Source organism: Pseudochaenichthys georgianus, chromosome 6 (genome assembly GCF_902827115.2).
Source record: "Pseudochaenichthys georgianus chromosome 6, fPseGeo1.2, whole genome shotgun sequence".
NCBI lineage: Eukaryota > Metazoa > Chordata > Actinopteri > Perciformes > Channichthyidae > Pseudochaenichthys > Pseudochaenichthys georgianus.
In genome coordinates, this window is record NC_047508.1 from 21,362,461 (window position 1) to 21,387,052 (window position 24,592).

At 42.2% G+C, this 24,592-nt stretch overlaps 1 protein-coding gene across 1 annotated transcript; it reads left to right on the forward strand.

The window, feature by feature from the left end:
• Positions 1-3,074: 3,074 nt before the first annotated feature.
• LOC117448467 (uncharacterized) lies at positions 3,075-16,640 on the forward strand. The gene is made up of 8 exons (XM_071203404.1): positions 3,075-3,331; positions 3,514-3,578; positions 4,438-4,535; positions 14,810-14,921; positions 14,988-15,106; positions 15,800-15,965; positions 16,133-16,203; positions 16,332-16,640. Exons 1-8 carry the CDS (start codon positions 3,075-3,077, stop codon positions 16,638-16,640), a joined length of 1,197 nt encoding a protein of 398 aa, XP_071059505.1.
• Positions 16,641-24,592: the final 7,952 nt, after the last annotated feature.

Consider the following 24,592-nt stretch of genomic DNA (forward strand, 5'->3'; position numbering starts at 1 on the left):
CCAGGTACTCGTAATGTCTCGAAGGCGGTCTTCCATTTGTCCCCCTCACGGATTCGTACTAGGTGATAAGCGTTTCGTAGATCCAGCTTAGTGAAGATTGTAGCCCCCTGTAGTAACTTGAATGCTGACGAGATGAGTGGCAAGGGATAACGATTCTTCACCGTGACGTCGTTCAGGCCCCGATAGTCAATGCAGGGTCTCAGGGTCTTGTCCTTCTTCGCCACAAAAACCCCCCCTGCTCCAGCGGGTGATGTGGAAGGACAAATAATTCCTGCAGCCAGAGAGTCATTGATGTAAGTCTCCATGGACTTCCTCTCCGGTGCCGAAAGCGTGTACAACCGGGCCTTGGGTGGGACTGCGCCTGGATGTAGCTCAATGGCCGATGAGGTGGGAGAGATGTCGCCTTAGCCTTGCTAAAAACCTCCTTAAAGTCCAAATATTCTGCCGGAACCCCTGTGACATCCGGAACCAGGTTCATATCCACAGATAGTTGAGGTGCGGAAGCCTGCTTGAGGCAAACCTGATGACAGGAGGAACTCCAACCTAGGATAGACCCAGTTGCCCAGTCAATGTTTGGGTTGTGGCGGATAACCCAAAATCAGAGGGATTTGGGGGGACCGTAGCACATGAAACTGGATTGTCTCATGGTGGTTCCCCGACATGAGCATATGTACCGGTGTCGTCTGGTGTGTCACCGTTCCCAGTAGGTGACCATCCAAAGCATTAGCCAGTACCGGCTGGAGCAACCGAACCTGTTGGATGCCCAGCTGTAGTGCGAGCTGGGAATTCTCCGCCGAAACCGGAAGTCAAAATCTCCCAGAAACCGGAAGTTGTTGTCGCGAGCGGCGGGCCGCTGCTGGAATCTGTTGCTCTCCTCTCTGGGTCTGGATTTGTCTGTCAATCCGAGAGGTGAGCTCAATCAACCCATCCAAGGAAGCAGGGAGATCATAGGAAACCAGCTCATCTCTCATATAATCCGCTAATCCTCTCAGATATGCGTCACACTGTGCCGGCTCGTTCCAGCTGCTGCGGCGGCTGCTGGTGCGGAAGTCAATAGCGTAATCCACCACCGTGTGAGAAAAGGACTGCATCCCTTCGGCTCACCAGCGTAGCGTTCCGGCGTTCCCACACGAGGCTCCGGAGCGTATCCCGTCGGGCCAGGGGCTGGAGCGAGCATCGGAGCTGCGGGCGGAGGGACGGTAGCAGCCATGGTAGCAGCTAGCTGTTGTACGGTGGCGGCCATCTGTTGCATCTGGGAGGTAAGGTAAGCCAGCGTTTGTCCCTGGATTGAGGTTGCCTGGTGGGTCTCGGTAGCTAAGGTAGCTACCGTGACCTCCTGTCTTTGGATGGCATCCTCAACCCTTTCAAAGCGGTCTCTAAGAGACCCGGTGTTTGCTTGGTCCATTTCTGGCCAGATCGTTCTGTCACAAACGAGCTGAGGACAAAAATGCAGAACACGGGAAACCAGGGATAGTCGGTAACCAGCTTTATTGATGGCAATAGGCTGGTAGGAGACAACACGGCAGATAGTAGGCAAAGGGCTGGTCGGGGACATGCGAGGGTTCCAGGAGAAAGCAGGACGGGAGTCGCAGGTACAGAACGGGTCAGGGAGCAGGCGAGGCAGGCTGGTCAGGGACAGGCAGGGTCGAAACCGGGAGAGCAATCTGAAGGGTAATGCGGGAAAGACTGGCATGCTGCAAAGTACGATCTGGCACTGAGGTGAAAGTGAAGTGGGCCTAAATACTAATGGAGCTGATGGGTGTAACAGAGTGAGAGAGAGACAGGGTGTGACTACCAGGTGACTAATGAAAGTTAATGCAGAAAATAGGTGAGTGAGAAAGCAGACTGACATAGACGCTATCATGCTCCCTGCTATCAGCTAGCAGTAGTTAAGTGTGCTGCTCACACAATTTCTGATGATCCTATTTCGCATGGAAATGCGTTAGCCGTCACCGCGGCTAAACAAGCAGCAGTTTCCTGCTCTTCTATGGTGCTCCAATGCCCCTCAACACAACCCGCAGAACCCATTTGTTTGCCTTCCTTTAATGATGTCGCGGACATGCAAGCCCGCGCTGATGTTAGGGAGAAAGATTTATGGCTAAGACGAGGTTGTACACTTGACGCTGAGTCCAGCTTGTGGCTCCACCCAGACGGACGGATGGTTTGTCCACGTTCGTTCCTCCATGTTTTGGCTCCAGGCATCACACTAGCTACAGAGACCCTTGTAGATAGATGCATGATATGCCAGCAGACAAGAAAAAGAAGTGGTCCAGTTCAGCATGACCATTTACCGCCACCCTCGGGGCCCTTTGTAAATATGCAAATTGACTTTTCGCATATGCCACCATGCCAAGGATTCAAATATCTTTTGGTAATAGGGTGCCAGTTCTCCAAATGGGTAGAGGCCTACCCTACCAGAAAAGAAGATGCTAGAACAGTTGTAAAGTGTCTTCTCAAAGATGTTATTCCTAGATTTGGTGTGCCCACAGGAATCAACAGTGACAGAGGTCCAGCATTCATTTCTAAGATAACCCAGAGTCTAACTACAGTGTTAGGGTTCAAATGGCAAGTGCATGTTCCCTATCACCCACAGAGCTCAGGCCAGGTTGAGAAATGAACTTGACTATAAAGGAGAAACTCACTAAAACAATGTTGACCACAGGACTAAAATGGGTAGACGCGCTGCCGCTAGTTCTGTGCTCCATCCGAAGCTCACCAAATGCAACGACAGGGCTTAGCCCACACGAAGTATTGATGGGAAGGGTAATGTTCGCAGGGTCTAGCCCCCCAGTAACACCCCACAAACTCACTCTTTTGTGGACAGATGATTACATGACTAACTATGTCAAATATCTAACTGACATGTTGAGAAAGTTTCACAGGCAGGTGGCTGACAGGCTTCCCAAGCCTGGAGAGGAGCCCACCCACCCTTTTCAGATTGGTGATGATGTACTAATCAAATCTCTTGAAAAAGATGCTTTGTCTCCCAGGTGGAAAGGTCCTTTCCAGGTGTTAATAGTGACCAGAACAGCCCTGAGAGTACAAGGTAGACTGGAGTGGATTCACACTTCCAGATGTCGTCTCTCTCCTCTACCGGATGCTGGCGTGTGAAGGCAGTCATCGTCATTCTGGGTCTTCTGTACCTGGCCAAGGACGCCCTGCTAGACGAAGCTGTGAAAATCCCAACGACAGGTGGTGAGGGATCTCGCCCCTCTGAGGGAGAAAATAAGGTGCTCTTATCTAAGAGCGCAGACAACTTGAACACTCAGGGCCCAGACCCTGAGCGCAAAACGACACCAACGGGCAAATCAGTGCCTAGCGACAAGGACAGGTTGTATCCAATCACCACACAGACATTCAGTATGGTGCGAGAGACACAAAGAGAGAGAAAAGGAGGAAGAATCAGGAGGATTGTCTCCCTCCCTGATCGTAAATCAGAGACCGTTTCTTTTTACTGCCCAAGTTCAATATGTGACTCATCTAACTGTATTATTGTGTTTCCTGTGTCCTTAGTTTACTCAACGTGGGAGATGTATCCAAGGGACCAGTACCATTGGTTCAGGGTCTCATCAGAGGGGGTAAGAATAGCTCTCAACACCATTGAAGAAATGCACCCAGAACGGTGGTGTAGCACTGTAGAACAGTTAAAGACACTGATAAGGGATAAGGCAACATGTACAATGAGGATGCCAGATTACCAGTTTCCCAATCCAGGTGTTACTGCATGCACATTTTCTGGACCAGATAGAAAAACAAATGTTCTATCCACTCCACTTAAACAATCAGGAGGTGATGTAGATTTTTCAAAAAAGGCTTTAATCATTACTTTTAAACGAACTAAAACTAATTCTGCAGTAAGTTTAATGTTAGACTACGCGCATGAACGCAATATTAGCAACTGTTGGCTGTGCCAAAATATGCCAGAATCCATGCATTCTCCCATGTTTAGCCCAATTCCTTTCACGAAAGCTGACTATGGTTTAGTGAGCTGGAATGACATAGCATCCAGAATTAGCGATGAGGCTGAGGACTGCTACACTCCTTCCTACCCCATAGACTCTGAGCAACCTTTACAGTACGAGGACTTAGTCTCTCTCATTGTTGATACAGTAAATACAAATTACCTGCCTGACGGTTTCAAACGATTGATGTTTTTAAAACTAATATATGTGAAGAAATACATTAACCTAGCTTTTGAATACAGATTCCAGTTAGCTCTAGCCAAGACTAATTGTTCGGCTAACTCCACAAGTCCAACATGTACAAAACAACCACACACGCTATCGTTGTTGGTTGAAGCCTTGGTAACAGTTGTGCCCTGGTTTGGCTCCAGAACAGTGGACTCCGTTGAGGTTAAAATACATGACTGGACGCAGCCAATACCCTTAGGCAAGCCCCCTACACGTGACTGTTCAGTATATGTTCCCCCAATTGTAGTACATGAATGGAAAAATGTGTCCATCTGTTTCCAGAATGAAGCAGGATCTCACACCTCTCCAGATGTGGGACACAGCGACTGTAATATCATAGTGAGGGTAAAATGTGCCAGAATTCCCCTCCCACAGAGAGTTTACTTAGTTTGTGGGGACCGGGCTTATGGCTGTGTGCCCTATGACATTTTTGATGGCACCTGTTATCTAGCCTACCTAATCCCTTTAATCCGTAAAGTAGAGGCTAATAAGATTGCAGCGATATTTTCCTCTCTACACAGGAACAGCAGGTCCATTACACAAGGACAACAGATAGCGAGCCTATTTTTGCCTTGGTACGGTATTTATGTTACTCAGCAGGAAATCGTGGCATTGCCCAAAGTAGTGGAAAATCATCTAAATGTATCTAACACAGCGATGTTAGCTGAACACAAAGAATTGCAGGAAGTTAGGACAGTAGCACTACAGAATCGCATGGCGCTGGACCTCCTCTTAGCTGCCCAGGGGGGCACATGTAAGGTGATTGGAACTGAGTGCTGTTCTTTCATCTCTGATGCTACACCTGAAGTTATGGATATGTCTCATGATACTGCTAAGGGAATAAAAGATTTGCATGAAACTCATGGGTTTACATTTGGGGATTTAAGTGGAACCTTTGGATCCTGGGGAGCGGGGTTGATTACATGTGTTGTTACTGTTTCAGTGTTTATCTTGGTTGTGCTAATCCTAGTGACCTGTTGGATCACTGTAGTTAAATTATCCATACGCATGGTTGCCAAGACTGCCCTCCAAGCCCCACAGAGGCTAGTGGGGTATTCAACTGTAGATGACACAATGTTGATGTACGACGCCGAGCTTCCAGACTCATGGGTCTCCATCGCAGTTTCTGCACCTTGGGTACCCCCATTCAGCGATTGCTAAATTGATTAAAGTTGACACTCAGAATAAAGAACAGATGTTTTTGATTTTTCCTTGAATAAAGAACATATGTTTTGATTTTTCCTTCCTCAGGTTGTTACAATAAAATGTCTGGTTTTTCCTTTTCAGATTTTGAACAAATGTATTTGAATAAAAATGTATGTACTAATATGTGCCTTACTCTTGAATAAGCGTACTGAAGTAAACGTAAAGTAATGTTAAAGATTGAGGACACTGTAACTTTACGGATTACAGATTGATCGATTCATCACTGTGAATGTATACCGTAACTGGGAATTTTAGTGGGATCTCTCACATGATTCTGATTTTATACCTCAATTGGATTTCTTTTAATCCTAAATTCTAATTGTGTTTTAATAAGTAATTGCCTTGAAGTACATATTTGAGATGTAAGCTGATTTTGAATTTGTGTTTGATGAATGAGATTAACTGATTGATAAATGATAAAAGATCTTATTTTTGAAACATATATTTTACTATTATATTTTTGTATTTCATGTGTGTTATTATTGTGCTATTTACAAAAGAAGTCAAACACTGAAGAAAGATGATTTTTCTATTGTGGTTGATTGTTTCAATCTTATTCTACTTTATGATGTAATTGATGTACGGTGGGACCACACTCATATCTGAAGACGCCTATTGATTTAAGTATTGACCAAATTATTATTAGACTAACGTTTTCAGGTTATCAAAGATGATACAAAGAGTGGGCTGTAAGGGAATAATTACAGCTTTACTAAGATATTTGACCTTTCAGCCTGTTGACATTGTATGACCAAGCCGAAGTCTGTTATCTGTCTTAAGGAAGGGCAACGGTCAGATGTGGCTGACCTTACCATTTTAATTACCGGTCAACTCTCGGTCACAAGAGCCCTAGAGTCAGATAAAGATAATTCATTGCTTCCAGGTGGACACCGATGCCTTCCCCAATGTGGGGGTTGACTCCCTGTAAACTGGTTAAAAGGTCTATTAGGATGAGAGGCGGATTCAGATTTGACATGGCAACCCACCCGTGCAGTCAGAACCTTTGACTGTGTGACTTGTGATGTGAATTTCTCCGGCCGATAGTTGTATTACATCTCAGTGTTTGACATCAGAAATCCTGCTCGTCCTGTGTCTCTTTCATGAGTCGGTGACTCCAGATGCATTTCTACACAGAAGTTTCCTCCACAATAGCTAGTAAACATGGAGTAACCACACTAAGTATACCCTTATATGTTAGTATGTATACATAACATGGCTACAAATTATTCTAAGATGTAACGTTAACCCTTCATACCTCAGTCTACTTTTAAGACACTAAAATAACGTATTCCAATTTTTATTTTGTTTTCACGCGTGGAATTATACCGGCTCTCATTTCAGCACACATAACAATGGAACCACAGCAACGGAACTGACAGGCAACAGTCAAAAACGTGACTCCTACGGCCCGTCCACACAGCGGCTTTGGAAAAAGCTTGCCGGCGGGCATGTCTGAAGCGCAACCAACAACCAATCACATGAATCTCCCGCCCTTGACCCACAAGCAGCAGTTTGATTGGCTAGAGCTTGTACTGGCATATGATTTGATTGGCTGATGCTTCCACCGAAAGCTTCAGAATCTTCAAAAGTTGAACATTGCTCAACTTTTGCAGCCTGAAAACCCAGGAAAGCTCCGCTCTGCTTCCCACAATGCAGTTCGGCGAAAAGTGACCTCACCCCATTCAAAGTGAATGGGAAGAAGCTTTTCAGGTTTCAGGCTCGAAAATGACATGCCCAAAACAAAAGACTATAACTTAACTTCTAAAAGGGTTATATAAATAATTTATTTTATCAAAGCAAGGTCACATCTGTGAGTTGGATGTAGAAGTGTCAGAATCAAAAAAGATGTTTCAGTGTCAGAGTAAATCCAGATGGAACATAGTCAAAAAGTGTAAATTCTTGTCTCTGCCCAAATAAAACCCATTACTTATAATGAGAACCACCCTTGAATGATGGGTTAGTAGCCTGAAAGCTTAGGAATCCAAAGTATAACATATAATAAGTACCCTGTATCAAGATTGAGGCAAAACAAGTGAGAATTGACCTTTTTAGAGAGGTTTAGCAATAAAAAAGGTCCAAGCGGACTAAGCTATTAATCAGTGCCATGTAACCTTTTGTTGTTGTTACCAGACTGTAAAAATCATTGTGTGTGTGTGTGTGTGTGTGTGTGTGTGTGTGTGTGTGTGTGTGTGTGTGTGTGTGTGTGTGTGTGTGTGTGTGTGTGTGTGTGTGTGTGTGTGTGTGTGTGTGTGTGTGTGTGTGTGTGTGTGTGTGTGTGTGTGTGTGTGTGTGTGTGTGTGTGTGTGTGTGTGTGTGTGTGTGTGTGTGATCGTTGGATCTATGTGCAACTCAAGGCATATGCTCGAACGGGAGCTGCCTGGACGCTGCAATCATGAGTGTGTTCACTTCTCCTACAATGTCCCGCTGTCTGCTTCCTGCTTAAAGTCAAGTGCTCGGCGCAGTTGTGTGGATAGGGCGCTCCTCTGTTTTCATTTAAACAGCTCCTTATATCCGTTAGCGCAGCTAGCTAGCACCAGATGCTAACAACAACAATAGCCGCGTTCACACTGCGGTACGGTAATGCACGTAAGGTCTCTCGCTCGGGCCACACACACCCTCCCGGTCCTCCCGATGGCCAGTCGGTGCCTGCCGGTGAGCGTGGAAGTGTGGTCTGCCACAAGCGGGCGGCAGGAGCGGGGCTGTCAGCAGCATCAGCTTGTAGATGGTATTTTAAAGTCGATGCGCTCTGAAACTACGGGGCGGCCGAGGAAAAAAATACACATGCGTTCAAATAATTAGTGGCGTTAATTTTTGTTTGCGTTAACGCGTTATTAACGCGTTAACTTGACAGCCCTAATATATATATATTAGGGCTGTCAAGTTAACGCGTTAATAACGCGTTAACTTGACAGCCCTCAATTCAACCTGGAACCTCTCTTACGCGTTAAGTGGAATCAGCTTCCAGTTTGTGTTCGGGCGGCAGACACCCTATCCGTTTTTAAGAGTGCGCTTAAGACCTTCCTTTTTGATAAAGCTTATAGTTAGGGCTGATTAGATTCAGCCCCTAGTTTTGCTGATATAGGCTTAGTTTGTCGGGGGACATCTTACTTCTTCCTTCTCTCTGTCTATACCCGTGTACACTCATGTTCCGATTAACCCAGCTTCCCCAAATGTCTTTCTTTTTGGTGTCTATATACGCTGGGATCCGGAGTCATGGATGATCCTGCGGTCCTGTGTCCTGGATCGCGAGCGCTGGATCTTGAGTCGTGGCTGTGGTCCTGGATCATAGGTCCTGGATGGATATCCTCGTGGATTCATCTTCCTATTATACACACATGCATTTCCAAACATTTGGACTACCTATGTTGCAAATGTATTATCTTTTCAATTTACACACGGCATCTATTGCACGTCTGTCCGTCCTGGGAGAGGGATCCCTCCTCTGTTGCTCTCCCTGAGGTTTCTCCCATTTTTCCCTTTAAAACTGGGTTTTCTTTGGAAGTTTTTCCTTGTACGATGTGAGGGTCTAAGGACAGAGGGTGTCGTATTGTCATACTGATATTCTGTACACACTGTGAAGACCACTGAGACAAATGTAACATTTGTGATATTGGGCTATATAAATAAACATTGATTGATTGATTGATTGATTGATTAACTTGACAGCCCTAATATATATATATTAGGGCTGTCAAGTTAACGCGTTAATAACGCGTTAACGCAAAAAAAAATTAACGCCACTAATTATTTTAACGCGATTAACGCATGTGTATTTTTTTTCCTCGGCCGCCCCGTAGTTTCAGAGCGCATCGACTTTAAAATACCATCTACAAGCTGATGCTGACAGCCCCGCTCCTGCCGCCCGCTTGTGGCAGACCACACTTCCACGCTCACCGGCAGGCACCGACTGGCTATCGGGAGGACCGGGAGGGTGTGTGTGTGTGTGTGGCCCGAGCGAGCGAGAGAGAGACCTTACGTGCATTACCGTACCGCAGTGTGAACGCGGCTATTGTTGTTGTTAGCATCTGGTGCTAGCTAGCTGCGCTAACGGATATAAGGAGCTGTTTAAATGAAAACAGAGGAGCGAGCTATCCACACAACTGCGCCGAGCACTTGACTTGATGCAGACAGCGGGACATTGTACGAAAAGTCAGCACACTCATGATTGCAGCAACATGATTGCAGCGTCCAGGCAGCTCCCGTTCGAGCATTGAGTTGAATTGAGGCGAATATTTGTAATGTTCAGAGGTTGTTGTGTTTAATATTCATGAGAATATTTGTCATTGTTCAAATGATAATAAACATTAGCATAAAGCATATTTGTCCACTCATATGTTGATAAGAGTATTAAAAACTTGAAAAATATTCCTCTAAGGTACATTTAGAACAGATAAAAAATGTGCGATTAATTTGCGATTAATCGCGATTAACTATGGACAATCATGCGATTAATCGCGATTAAATATTTTAATCGACTGACAGCCCTAATATATATATATATATGTATGTATATATGTATATGTATATATGTACATACATATATATATATATATATATATGCCTTTTTTCTTCATCTCATGGCGGAGAACAACCTGTGTCTGGAAGGGGATCCTACATTATTTCAAAAAGGTAAGGACCAGGTATATTCAATAATTTATGCTGATCATTTTTGTATTAAAAGTATGTATAAACGTCACGTAGGGTGTGACTCAAATGTGTCAAGGCTGGTGTGGAGGCTTTTGCTCGTATGACTCTCACTAGTGTTACATTGCGCAAAGTCATGTGTAATTTCCATGCAGCCATGATGACCATAAGCGGGAAATCAGTTGGAGATGAGTTGCAGCTGTGTTAGCCAACACTTTCCAAAAACGCCATTTAGTTCAGTCAGCGCGAGTGACTAAGGTAAAGATAGATAGCTACTGATGTTGGAACGGTTATTACAATTTTCAATAATATTCGTTTTACGTTGTCTTCTCTTGTTCTTACCACTCATGGTCTAGCTAGCTGCTAGCTAGCTCTATGCTAACGCTAGTTCGATGCTATCGCTAGCTCTATGCTATCGCCAGAGCTGCCAAGTCTCACCCTTTGAGAGTGAGAGTCACGCAATTTAACCTCTTCACACGCCTCATGCCAGACTTGCCATTTCACACGCTTTTCCCCCCCTCTCACTACTTTATAATAATGTTTTTATTTAATGATATATTTCCATAACTTGTTGCTTAAGGTTTGCCGTAGTTCGAGTCAGGGATAGGATAAGCCTGCCCTATTCTGCCCCCGATTGGCTGACCGAGAAAGGCACCGTATACAAACCAATCAGAGGCAGCTTAGGGCGGGTCATTGCGTCTGGTCTCTATCCTATGAAGAACCCATTTTCATCTGAAGCGGGAGGTCAAACGGTAGGCAAACACATTATTTTTATTTTTATGAAGTCAACGGTGAGTCTGACTACGTGAGCGTTACACAAGCTGCTGGTGAGCAGTGTGGCAGGTTGCTGCGGTGGGTTTAACAACAAACAACCGTGAGTTATAGCCGTGTTAGTTAAATCATCACGCGTGTGTGAGCTAATGGATGCTTGCTATGAGCTAAGGGAATTTACAGTATGACAGTACGTGACAGTGTAAAGATGACTCCTTTATGTCCTATACTGTCTGATCGTTACTAGGTAGATTAACTCAAAAACAATGCTTGCAACCAATAGGTCAGCATCAACTTGCCAAAACAATGAATACAATGCAGGTCTCCCTTGAAAAAGAGATCTATGATCTCAATGGGCAACACACTCTCACTCCCTAAGCGTCCAATAGCGACGTTTGGTCAGTGTCCGTGGCGTCCAATTGTGACGCTCCTAGGCTCCTTCAGCGTCATAAAGGGACGCAAATAGCTTTCAACTGATTGCAATGTATTCCCATCTGCGTCGGGATTTGACGCTCATGGAAGCACGGCATTCGTTTATGTCGGCTGCCCTTAAAGGTAATGTGAGCGTCCATTCCCAGGAGTAAAGGATGGCAGAAGACACTACACTACCCAGAATCCCCAGCTATCGTTTGGACTACACCATGTGCTCTGTTTGACAAACCCCGTGATAGTCCTCAAGCTCTGTGATTGGAGAGTGTGCTCCGAGGGGTTAAGCCGATTCTCGAACAGCACTTGAAATGGGATGGAACCACGGCAGACTGTCCAAAACTGGATTTGAACGGGTCCACCGTGTCCCCCCTCCCCCACCCCGTCCCCAGAACTACACATGCTGGCTATTCTGTTTCGCAACATGTTCTCTATGGCACGTCTCTACTGGGAGTTGTAGTTTTAAAAGACGTTTTCGTATTTCCCATAATAAGAAGTTGCCAGTATTAAACTGTGTACATCCCTGGAGGTTTAGGGGACAGGAAACACTCACATTTAAAACATATAATTAATAAATGGGTGAAAATTGCTTGTGCCCATTATGGGCAGTATTAATATATATACCCACATGCCAGCTAAGGTCAGAAGAGCTTTATTTAACAGCTGGTCTTATGTATGTGACCCCTGTGATAACATTACATTGGCTTTTAATACTAGTTGAGCATTACATTTTTATATTTGTATGTGTTTTTTTATTTATTTATTTTTTATATGTTTCTAGTTATTGTGCTTTTTATTATGTTTTTAATTATTGTTTTTATTATCTTACTGCCTGCCCTGTACAGCACTTTGGTCAGCCGAAGGTTGTTTTAAATGTGCTATATAAATAAATAAAGATTGAGATTACATTACATTAATTGATAAGCCTGAAACATGCACTTGTCAAGGTTCAGAGGCACATTTTGCAAATATGGCAGTAGCCATCGATCAAAGATAAGATATACTTTATTGATCCCAAGTTGGAATATTTGCGTTACATCAGCATGTGTAACAGTTAAATATGCAGTTGTGTTTATTTGAAAATCATTTAGTATAATCACACAAATTCTGCGTTTTATATTCAACAATTCTGTGTTCTTTATTTATTGATTGTTCAATACCTGACAAGGCCGGAGATGAAATATCTACATACATCTTATAAGAGTATAATACATTATGTATAATATCAGTTAAAATAAGTGCTTCAACATAGTTAACATTGCTGGAGGTATGCACAAATATTGATAGATGTCTTGTAATGCACTATTGAGGAACCTGCAACCCAAGTTTTTCATTCAGTGCAGAACTACACCACAGTTGTGTAGGCCTATATGATATGTCAATACACCTTAGAAAATCATGAAATCTTGAAAGGGATGTGCAAAATAGTCATTACATACAGTCTTTAATTAACTATTAGTAGAGAATAACGAGTAATGAATATACTTTATAGGGATCGTATTAATATCTAATAATAAAAATAATTACATTCAATAACATGCTTTAACCACCAGGTGTCCCTTTATATCAGCTGTGCACCTTTATGGTGTAAATACAGCCTATCTACCAATTGGATCAAATATAAAAGTGAGTCGAATTAGTGTTGATACTGCAAGGAGACGTATTGTGTGAAAAGAAATGTAAGATGTTGTTTAATGGCTGATATATTTATGATCCAAGTCACGTTTTCAGTTCCTCATGTTTGTCTTCTCATCAGGGCTCTATAAATACAGAACTACGGCAGATGTGTAATATGTAATGCAGCCGAACCGTGTATTATAATGCCGTTATGTGATGACTTTCAAAGAGAAAAGCAAGCACACTCGGAATAAAGTATTATTATTATTTTTTTAAATGTTTTCGGTCTGTTTCCGGTATTTGTTAATGACGATGTGCTGTGAGACTGGAATTGCACAGGGGAAAATAACGTAGGCTATCTTTAGATGCGGATTTTGTTAAACTAATATGTTTAGGCTGTGGACCAACACTATACATTGACGGGGAAGGGGGTAGCAATAAAGATAACACCATTAAACAGTTACACAACATAACAGAAATAATATCGATAGCAGCGTCCCTAGCAACCACCTTGGTAACAATGAAAACGTCGTAATCTTCGTAATAACTAGCAAACTAAAGATCATGTACATCCACTGCACACATAATCTGAAATAACAACTCATATTTCTCGCATCAAATGACATCAAAACGCATTTTAATGGCCAAACTAACTTTAAAATAGGCATTTTCTACCGAGAATAAAACGAATTTCGGCCATGTTTTCTTTTTCTGCAGGGAGAAATTTGAAGATCATGTGACATAGGCCAGCCATCGGAATGAATGGTGAAAAAAACGGGGTTTGTCAAACAGAGCACATGGTGTAGTCCAAACGATAGCTGGGGATTCTGGGTAGTGTAGTGTCTTCTGCCATCCTTTACTCCGAAAAAATATTTGTTTCTCCGAATCGAAGGGGAAAAATACAAAAGCATTGCACACAATTTAAACCAATCAATGTTGTGTAATTAACAAGGATAATCTGGTGTTCTTTAGTCGATGAGTAGTGCAGATATCACTGTAAAATCAATCGACAGTAACAGGAATACTTACTTCCGGGTGTACAATTCTCCGTTATCCAATGGGAATGGACGCTCACATTGCCTTTAAGGGCAGCCGGCATAAACGAATGCCGTGCTTCCATGAGCGTCACATCCCGACGCAGATGGGAATACATTGCAATCAGTTGAAAGCTATTTGCGTCCCTTTATGACGCTGAAGGAGCCTAGGAGCGCATTTCAGATGAAGGTTGGATTCAGGTTTTTATGCTGCACACATTGTATTTGTGGAACTAGAACCCTTTTATGTCCCTGACTGACTACTGTGACAAAATAGATGACCAAATAAACAATATTTCATCATAAGGATAAGCATCCACTTTCAAATTTGGTTTTGCAAAACCATTTTTTTAACGCTCACTCTTTTTATTTGAAATCATCACTATATCACATGTTATCTCCTCTACTGACTGTACCACCACCAACAATTTCCTTGTTTTCAAAGTTTTTTCTCCTTCAGATCATTCAACACCATCTTCCCTCACGGATACAATGTCACCTTCAAGTGATAATGACCTCTCCAGTCAAAGAGAATGGGGGGCTCCCACATGCCGAAATGTGTCCAGCTTTGAAGTCATGAACACGTCTACCACAGAGGTTTCTGAGTCGGAGGCTGCAAAAGAGGTACTGTCATTTCCAAGACTCAAGAAGAAGTAAAAATGTCTTACAAATCTGACTTTTTTTAAATGTATAAATGGTGAATGAGTTATTCGGTAGTTGAAACCAGACTGGCTTAGTTTGGCTTTTGGTACAACCTACTGTATTATCAAATAGGTTCTACCTTTTATTTACATTTCACCAAAGAACATTGTTTATAATCCTTGGTCTGAACATAAACGTTTTATACGTTGTTGTTCTAATGATTTTATCCTGGAAGACCGAAATATACACTTAACTACTGTATATCTCTTGTGTGAGTAGATGGTAGAAAGTGCTTTGCTTAAGAAACCTGGAGGTGATGATGTCCTGGAAGAGTACAAGTCAGAAAATTCACTGAAGCACAGCACTCGGAGACAGCTTGTCAACATATTGGGTAATGGGTGGCATTGAAGGAACTTAGGTGTGGAGCTAGCAACATTACTGGGGCATTTTGATTTAGTTTTTGTTTTGTCTTTGCTCCAAAGGAAGATTCCTTCCCGTAAAAAGAAGGAGAAGTATGCCCTGGGAATCATTAGTCTCTTTCCGTCCCTGAAAGATCCCTTTTCTCGAAAAGGCTATGTAAGTTTAAACTTTTTTTTTTTTTAATCGCAGCTTTGGACTTAAGTTTATATGATTGAGTTACTTATTAAACGTTACTTCTTAAAATCTGGTGTCATATGTGGTTTCTTTAATACTGATATAAAAAATGCATGCCATATTATGCTACAACATTTGAAGTTAGTAATGATGTTGCAGAACAACTTAAAGATAAATAAGTGATAGACCTTTCTAATATTTTTGAAAATGTCTTAACAGGAGCACTTCTACGATGGGGAAAAAAACACAGGATATTTATCATGGCGCCTCAGGACCATGTCCAGAAAGAATCGGACAACACACAGTCAACAGGCTGTGCCAGCCACAGTTCTTCAAGCACAAGGACCGAACCGCCCAAGATCAGCACCCACAGTGCCTCATCAGCTTGATGGAGATGCTTGCAGGGAGGCGTTATCCTTTCTTGTTCACTCTCCCGATGAAGCAAGTGTGTTCGAGAAGATGAAAATAACCTTACAACATCGCCAGGACTTCGTGCGTGACCCACAGCGAACTGCAGATGTCTTTAAAACATTTCCACGTTTGTTAGATGTCAAATGACTGGTTAAAGACTGGACTTTACTAATTTAAAGTCCAGTCTTTAAACTCTAATCTTTAATTTGATTGGGCGTAAGCAATTAAATGCTTAATATATTTGCATCTGTGTATAATCAACAGCTAATTCAAGACTTGCTGCTGCTGTTTGGTACTGAAACAGCCTGCAAGATGTTTGAGAAGTGGGACACTGATTTCAAGATCAAGATTATCAAAGAAGCCAAACACCTGACTCAGTCAACAGAGCTGTGTCGACTTCTGAACGCTGCTGAGACACTTGCAGAGAACGATGACACCAGTAAGCTACATGCAGCCTTGGTTATATTCCAAATAGCTAGTGCTCTTTACTTTGTGCATTTTGAGGTAGACACTGACATTTTGTTGTCTGATTTCTCCTCCTGATAGACTGGGACAGTGACATGGCTTGTCTGCTGCTGCTCCTCTATCTCTTGCCACCCACTGCTGGACGGAAGAGGACCAAGATCAGTCCCAGTGATGCAGTGGACAAAATGGTCCACTTCCACAAGGTATGCATGTCTCATATTTTCTTCCCCCAGCAAGAAAAGGGAGGCGAAATCTAAACTGAACATTTTAACGTTGCTGGATAACTATCCAAACTTTTACTTTACGGTGTTCATGTTTTTCTGTTTTTCAGTCATGCTGCAGCATCGATGAGCACCTGCGGGGAAGAAAGGGTCAACAACCGTACATCCTGGCTGCTGGTCGAACCCGGAACTGGATTGACACCTTCTTCATTGTAATCGACAAACAGCTCATACCATGCCAAGCCACCAGCTCATTGGGTGCTTTTGACGAACTGTTCAAATCTCACTATGTGTTCAACCTGTCCTACGAGGAGTCGTTGGTCCCGCTGTACACATTGGTCCAGACAACAGTATACAACATCGACACAACAGATGAGTCTCCCAGAATCTGTGAGTTGCGGGCAAAACTCTTGAACTAGGATCAAAACATGTACAAGTGTTTCATATGTCAAGCTGTACACAAGACTTGCCAGTCCTTGGTAAGCCATTTAAGAATGGATCACAGTTTCTATCCTAGCAGCAGGTTTAAGTTGGTTTGTGCACAAGATCGTTGTAGGCGTCAGTTTTTATCATATTCAGGTTTCAAAAAACATTTAAATAGTGTACATGAGAGGGATTTATGTCAAAGTGGTGATGCAGCAAATTCTCTGTCATTTCTACCTATTTGTCAGTCTCCAAGGTACTTCACATGTTGCTCAAACAAATGTCACACATGGCCTAAATGCTGGGTGTTTTGAGGACAATGGATCAAATCTCTACAAAGAACATACCAAAAATATTTGTGCTTCAATTGTTGCTAAACTCCAAGGAAGTACTATGGCAAGTAGTTTTGTTTCAACAATTGTTAGTGATTTGGAAGAACTTGCCACTGGACTGCACTCCCAAGTTAAGCAAGAAATACTGTCTGCGGTGCCTACAGATGATCCTGTAAGATCTAGATTAGAAGAAGGTCTTGAGAATTTTTAAAACCCATTTGAAAGCTTCAATACTGAAACAAAAAGAACAAAATATTTCAACCAGAAATGGGGGGTTGTTGAGCCAGTAGAAATAATGTTAGGACATCGATTTGATACAAGACGAAATAAACAAACTGGTACATATGATCAAGTTCCAGTGAAAGACACTTTCGTTTACATTCCAATTTTGGAGACAATCCAATTTATGTGCCGGAATTCAGACATTTGCAAATTGCTTGGGGAAACTTCTGTATCAAAAACTGACAGATATGAAGACTTTTGTGACGAAGTTATTTTAAGACACATCCATTGTTCTCTAAACAACAGCTTGCTTTACAAATTCAGATGTACTATGATGACTTTGAAACTGCTAACCCACTGGGTTCAAAACGAGGTGTTCACAAAATGGGAGCTCTCTATTTTGTCCTCAGAAATCTGCCACCAATGTTTAACTCTGTTTTGATGAACATCCATTTGGTTGCACTGTTTCATAGTGAAGATGTGAAAAAATATGGCTTTGATCCTATTCTGCAGCCTCTGATTAAAGACATAAAAAAACTCGAAAGTCATGGCCTTGACTTGCCATTCTCTACTGAGAAAGTCCATGGCACTATATGTCAGATAACTGGGGACAACTTGGGGATGCATGGAATTCTTGGGTTTACAGAATCGTTTAATGCACGTCATTACTGTCGCCTGTGTTTGGTCGAAAAAGTTGATGCCCAGACTGTGTACAATGAGGATGACCACAAGATAATCTTGCGTGGAAAAGAGCTTTTTGAAATGCACTACAATGAGTTGCAATCAGATCCACAGACCTTATCAGTATTTGGTTAAAAAAACAATTCAACTCTCAACAACCTACAGTTCAATCAATCAATGTTTATTTATATAGCCCAATATCACAAATGTTACATTTGTCTCAGTGGTCTTCACAGTGTGTACAGAATATCAGTATGACAATACGACACCCTCTGTCCTTAGACCCTCACATCGTACAAGGAAAAACTTCCGAAGAAAACCCACAGTTTAAAGGGAAAATGGGAGAAACCTCAGGGAGAGCAACAGAGGAGGGATCCCTCTCCCAGGACGGACAGACATGCAATAGATGCCGTGTGTAAATTGAAAGATAATACATTTACAACATAGGTAGTCCAGATGTTTGGAAATGCATGTGTGTATACAGTAATAGGAAGATGAATCCACAAGGACATTCATCCAGGACCGATGATCCAGGACCACAGCCACGACTCGCGATCCAGGGCTCGCGATCCAGGACACAGGACCGCAGGATCATCCATGACTCCGGATCCCGGCGTATATAGACCCCAAAAAGAAAGACATTTGGGGAAGCTGGGTTAATCGGAACATGAGAGTACACAGGTATATACAGAGAGAAGGAAGAAGTAAGATGTCCCCCGACAAACTAAGCCTATATCAGCAAAACTAGGGGCTGAATCTAATCAGCCCTAACTATAAGCTTTATCAAAAAGGAAAGTCTTAAGCGCACTCTTAAAAACGGATAGGGTGTCTGCCACCCGAACACAAACTGGAAGCTGATTCCACAAATGTGGAGCTTGATAAGAAAAGGCTCTGGCTCCCATTGTACTTTTAGAGATTCTTGGAACAACCAACAACCCTGCATTCTTGGAACGCAATGCCCTAGTAGGACAGTAGGGTATAATGAGTTCTTTAAGGTAAGATGGCGCCTGCCCATTAAGGGCTTTGTAGGCGAGAAGAAGAATTTTAAATTCTATCCTGTGTTCTATAGGGAGCCAGTGTAAGGCAGCCAGAACAGGAGTAATGTGGTCCACTTTTCCTAACTCTGGTTAGTACACAAGCTGCAGCATTTTTAATCATCTGAAGCGACTTGACTGACTTCTTGGTACTCCCTGATAATAAAGAGTTACAATAATCCAGCCTAGAAGTAACAAATGCATGGACTAGTTTCTCTGCATCGTTTTGAGGCAAGATATGCCTGATTTTTGCAATGTTACGTAGATGGAAGTAGGCAGTCCTTGAAATTGATTTTATGTGGGCGTTAAAGGATAAATCCTGATCAAATATAACACCAAGATTCCTTACAGTCTCACTGGAGGCCAAATTAATGCCATCCATAGTTAGTATAACTTTAGATAATTTGTTTCGTAGATTCTTCGGGCCAAGTACAATAACTTCAGTTTTGGTCGTGTTTAACATCAAAAAGTTTAAGGTCATCCACGTTTTTAAGTCCTTAAGGCAGTCTTGAATTTTATTTAGATGATTACTTTCATCAAGCTTCAATGATAAATATAGTTGAGTATCATCCGCATAACAATGAAAGTTTACAGAATGATTCCTTATAATATTGCCTAACGGAAGCATATATAATGTAAACAAAATAAGTCCGAGCACTGAGCCCTGTGGCACTCCATGGCTAACTTTGGTTTGCGTGGAAGATTCATCGTTAACATGTACAAACTGAGAGCGTTCAGATAGATAGGACCTAAACCAGCCTAAAGCAGTTCCCTGTATGCCAACTAAGTGCTCTAGTCTTTGCAATAGGATATCATGGTCTATAGTATCAATTGCAGCACTAAGATCGAGCAAAACAAGAATAGAGACAAGTCCCTTGTCTGAGGCTATTAGAATGTCATTTGTGACTTTAACCAGAGCTGTCTCTGTGCTATGATGTAAAGCCAGACTGAACATCTTCAAATAAATCATTGTTTTTTAAGTAATCACACAACTGTTTTGCGACCGCTTTCTCAAGAATTTTTGAGAGGAACGGAAGATTAGAAATAGGTCTATAGTTGGCTAAAACCTCTTGATCGAAGTTGTGCTTTTTAAGAAGCGGTTTTATCACTGCTACTTTGAATGATTGTGGAACATAGCCTGATAATAAAGACATATTCATAATATTTAATAAAGAAGTGCTAATTAATGGAAAAACTTCCTTCAACAGCTTAGTTGGAATTGGGTCTAACATGCACGTTGATGGTTTAGAAGAGAGAATCATTGAATTTAATTGTTCAAGGTTTATGGCTGAAAATCATTCTAGTTTACTATCTAGTGTAATATTAGAACTTACGTTTCCGGGAGCTGTTGATAACACTATACTGGTCAAAGGCAAGAGGTCATTAATTTTGTTTCTAAGAGTAACAATTTTATCGTTAAAAAAGCACATAAAATCATTACTACTGAGTGCTATGGGAATAGAAGGCTCAATCGAGCTGTGGCTCTCTGTCAGCCTGGCTACAGTGCTGAAAAGAAATCTTGCATTATTCTTATTCTCATCTATTAATGAAGAGTAGTAGGCTGCTCTCGCTTTACGCAGTGCTTTCTTATATTCATTGAGAGTAATATGCCAAATTAAACGAGATTCTTCAAGTTTAGTGGAATGCCATATCCTTTCAAGTTGTCTAGACTTTTGCTTTATTTTGCGGGTTTCGGCATTATGCCATGGAGCTAATCTATGTTGTTTTATTTTCTTCTTTTTCAAAGGAGCAACAGAGTCTAATTTTATTCGCAGCGCATCTATAGCACTATCAACAACATGATCAATTTGGGGTGGTGTACATATTGTATAAGTTTCCTCCCCGACATGCTATCGAGTTAAGTATTGGTGGAATATCTTCCTTAAATGTGGCTATAGCACTAACAGATAGGTTTCTGCTGCAAGAGCTTTTGACTAATGCTTTGTAGTCTTGTCATAGTACTTCAAAAGTTACTAAGAAATGGTCGGATAAAGCAGGAGTATGCGGTTCGACTAATAGTTGCTCAATTTCAATACCATAAGTCAGAACAAGGTCGAGAGTGTGATTATAGCAGTGGGTTGGTTTATTTACACTCTGACAGAAACCAACAGAATCTAATATAGAGTTAAATGCAACAGTAAGGCTATTTTGATCATCGTCAAAATGAATATTAAAGTCACCTACGATAATTACTTTGTCTGTTTTAAGAACCAAAGTTGATAAAAACTCAGAGAATTCTGATAAGAATTCTGAATAAGGACCTGGTGCACGATACACTGTAACAAATAAGATTGGCTGCAAAGTTTTCCAGGTCGGATGCGTAAGACTAAAAACGAGGCTTTCAAAGGAGGTATAATTTAATTTTGGTTTAGTCTTGATAAGTAAACTTGAGTCAAAGATTGCTGCAACTCCACCTCCTCGGCCCGTGCCTCGAGCAATATGTAGACCCTCCAGAAAAACGCGGGCTAAAATCCTTGATTATGCGGGCTAAAATCCTTGATTATGCGGGCTAAAATCCTTGATTATGCGATCAAACATGCGGGGTTTTATGTGATTTTATGCGGTGAAATTGCGGGAAGTTGCGAAATATGCGGAAAGTTGCGAAAAAAATAAATATTGGGCTTTCTTATTTATTTATTCTCTCTCACACACAACCTGCCACTAACGTTAAACCCCTTTACTATTCAATTAAACACATTCGATGTTTATTGATTGTAAAAGCAATTGGGCTATTTTAATCACACACACACCCACACACACACACTTCTCCGCCTCATTCTATTTTCATTTACTCGTTCGTTATCTAACCAGCTTCAATCTTGTAGGCTACTCACTTCGTTTCTTGTAGCCCTCGAAAGGGTTTTGGAGGTCGATGCCTCGGTGAACGTGAGTTGTTTGGCTTTCTTGTCCGCAGCAGCAGAAAGCATGTTCGAATGTTTGAATGAATCAAAGTGGGTCGTCACCGTCGATGTTCTCTTATGCTCCAACACAGTTGCACGGGGTGCAGAATAGTTTCCCCCCAGACATCGGGGTACTGCTTTGCCCGGTCTTTAGCAGAAATGTTCGTCGGTAAATGAGATGGATTAGATTTTTTCATCTTGGTGAAGAGAAACTCTCGTGTGAGCTCCACACGTTCACTCTACGGTGTTGTTTACCTTCTGTGATGCGCGAGCTGATGACGTCGCGCATCATCAAGACGAGTTCACTTTTTTTTTTCTCAACTTTGTGTGGAAAAATGCGGGGATTATGCAGCCTTTTGATAAATATGCGGCTTTTTTAAAATATGCGCCATTTTGCTGTTTATGCGGTCATTTCTGCGATCGCAGAATCGCGTTTTTCTGGAGGGTCTAAATATGAGTGTTGATATGGCTGGGTGGAGTGTCCTCATTTATGCTGACATATTCTTCATGTCTCAACCAAGTTTCAGTGAGACATCATATATCAATATTATAATCTGATATTAAATCATTTACCAATATTGCTTTAGATGCTAGAGATCTTATGTTTAAGAGACCACATTTAATCCTCCTGTTTTGTTTTGTTTAGTTGTTACATTTACTTTTATTAGGTTATTATGTATGACACCTCTATTAGGTTTTACCTTAAATTGTCCTTGGGCAGACACACACACCGCTAATATTGGGTTCGGGATTCCTATGGATGACTGCCTAGGAGAGAGCGCAGAGAAGCGTGTAAGACTGTGACTCCGCCTCCTGGTCTCAACTCCAGTTTGTCATGGATTAAGTCCACAAAGCCCTGAAATGTTTGCCGAAATGAGATCTGCACCTTCCAAAGTAGGATGAATGCCGTCTCTCTTAATCAGACCATGTTTTCCCCAGAAGGCTGTCCAATTATTTACGAAGCCCATATTGTTTGCTGGGCACCACCAAGACAACCAGCGCTGAAATGATGACATGCGGCTATACATGTCATCATTGATCAGATTGGGGAGGGGACCAGAGAAGATTACGGTGTCCGACATTGTTTTAGCATACCTACACACCGACTCCACATTAAGTTTGGTGCATTCTGATTGGCGTAAACGAACATCATTACCACCGATGTGCATAACAATCCTACTGTATTTACGTTTATTTTTAGCCAGCAGTTTAAGATGCGCCTCAATGTCGCCCGCTCTGGCCCCCGGAATGCATGTGACTGTGGAGGCTTCGGTCTCTAAATTCACGTGTCTCATAATAGAGCTACCAATAACCAGAGTTGGCTTCTCAGTGGGTGTCTCGCTGAGTGGGGAATATCTGTTAGATACGTGAACGGGTTGGTGGGGACCTGCGGGTTTCGCGTTATGCCCCTTCTGAACAGTCACCCAGTCTCCCTGCTGCTCGGGAGTTGCCGGGGGACGGCTAAGAGGAGCAACCTTTGGCCGGTCCGCACTGGCTAACATGGGCTTTACTGTAGCTGAGTTACTTTCTAAGATGCGGAGCCGGGCTTCTATGGCTATGATTCCCGCCTCCAACCTAACAACTATACTACATTTAACACATGTATCCTTACCAGTAAAGGAGGCCGGGAAGGAACCAAACATGAGACAGGAAGAGCAGGAAATAACACCCGAGGGTGGGGAAAGAGCCATGGCTAGCTATCAAGCTAAAGTAGCTACCGTTAGCAAACCCGAAAAGAGTGTAGGCAACTGTGGAGTTACAGTCGCTAAGAGAAGGAGAGTTGTGAGTGCTTAAGCTGTAGTAACGTGTGATTACAACGTCAGGCAGTTGCCGTGATCAAGAGTTTTAAAACGATCGATTAAGTTAAGATAATAAGCTATCAGCAACAGAACAGGCACACGGGATACCCGGAGATGACAACAACAACCGGAAGTTACAACATGCTCACCGCAATAGGTTCCTCCTCAGTTACAACATGCACCACCAGTTCTTTCATGTTAGTCACAATTATTCTTTGGACATAATGCATGACATTCTCGAAGGGGTTGCTCAGTTCGAGATGAAGTTACTTTTCGAGTTTCTGTCAGAAAATCTTTTGTCAAAATCTGATCTGCTCTCTAGAATTGATGCTTTTGACTATGGGTACTTGGAGCGCAAACACCGTCCTACAAGGATTAACTTGGACAGCATTGGCAATAATATAGGCCTCAATTCCATTCAGACTCTTTGTCTTGTGAGAAACATTCCTTTGCTTTTTGGTGACATTGTGCCAGAAGGAAACCAAAACTGGCTTTTGCTGCTGCTTTTACTGCAGATAATCAACATCATATTTTCTCCTTCTGTTACATTAGGCATGACTGTGCTTTTGAAACATCTGATAATGGAACATCATGACTTGTTCAAACAGCTGTATCCACATAGAAACCTAATTCCAAAACATCACTTTATGATACACTATCCAGCTTGTATTAGAAAAATAGGACCCCTGATACATATGTGGAGCATGAGATTTGAAGCAAAACACAAAGTCTTCAAAAACATCACAAAATCACTTGCCAAAAAACATCAAATGTCCATAGGATATCATTGGGATACATCACCTTTAAGCCATATTGCATATGGACCACTGAAACCATTTAATTTGGATAAGGATAGTGAGGGGTTTTCTCAAGCTCTGCATGCTGCTGTACCAAAAGACATCTCTACTAAAATAAACAAGGTCCTTTTAGTTGATAGTGCTATCTACTTCCTTGTGAAAAAGCTTGTGGTTGACCATTTT

Bases quoted from the DNA above. Each gene is read 5' to 3' on its own strand.
- LOC117448467 (XM_071203404.1), top strand. From the start codon at position 3,075: ATGTCGTCTCTCTCCTCTACCGGATGCTGGCGTGTGAAGGCAGTCATC. The intron at 4,536-14,809 runs GTAAAATGTGCC...TTGTGTGAGTAG, and splicing joins ACTGTAATATCATAGTGAGG to ATGGTAGAAAGTGCTTTGCT. The intron at 15,966-16,132 runs ATGACACCAGTA...ATCTCTTGCCAC, and splicing joins TGAGACACTTGCAGAGAACG to CCACTGCTGGACGGAAGAGG.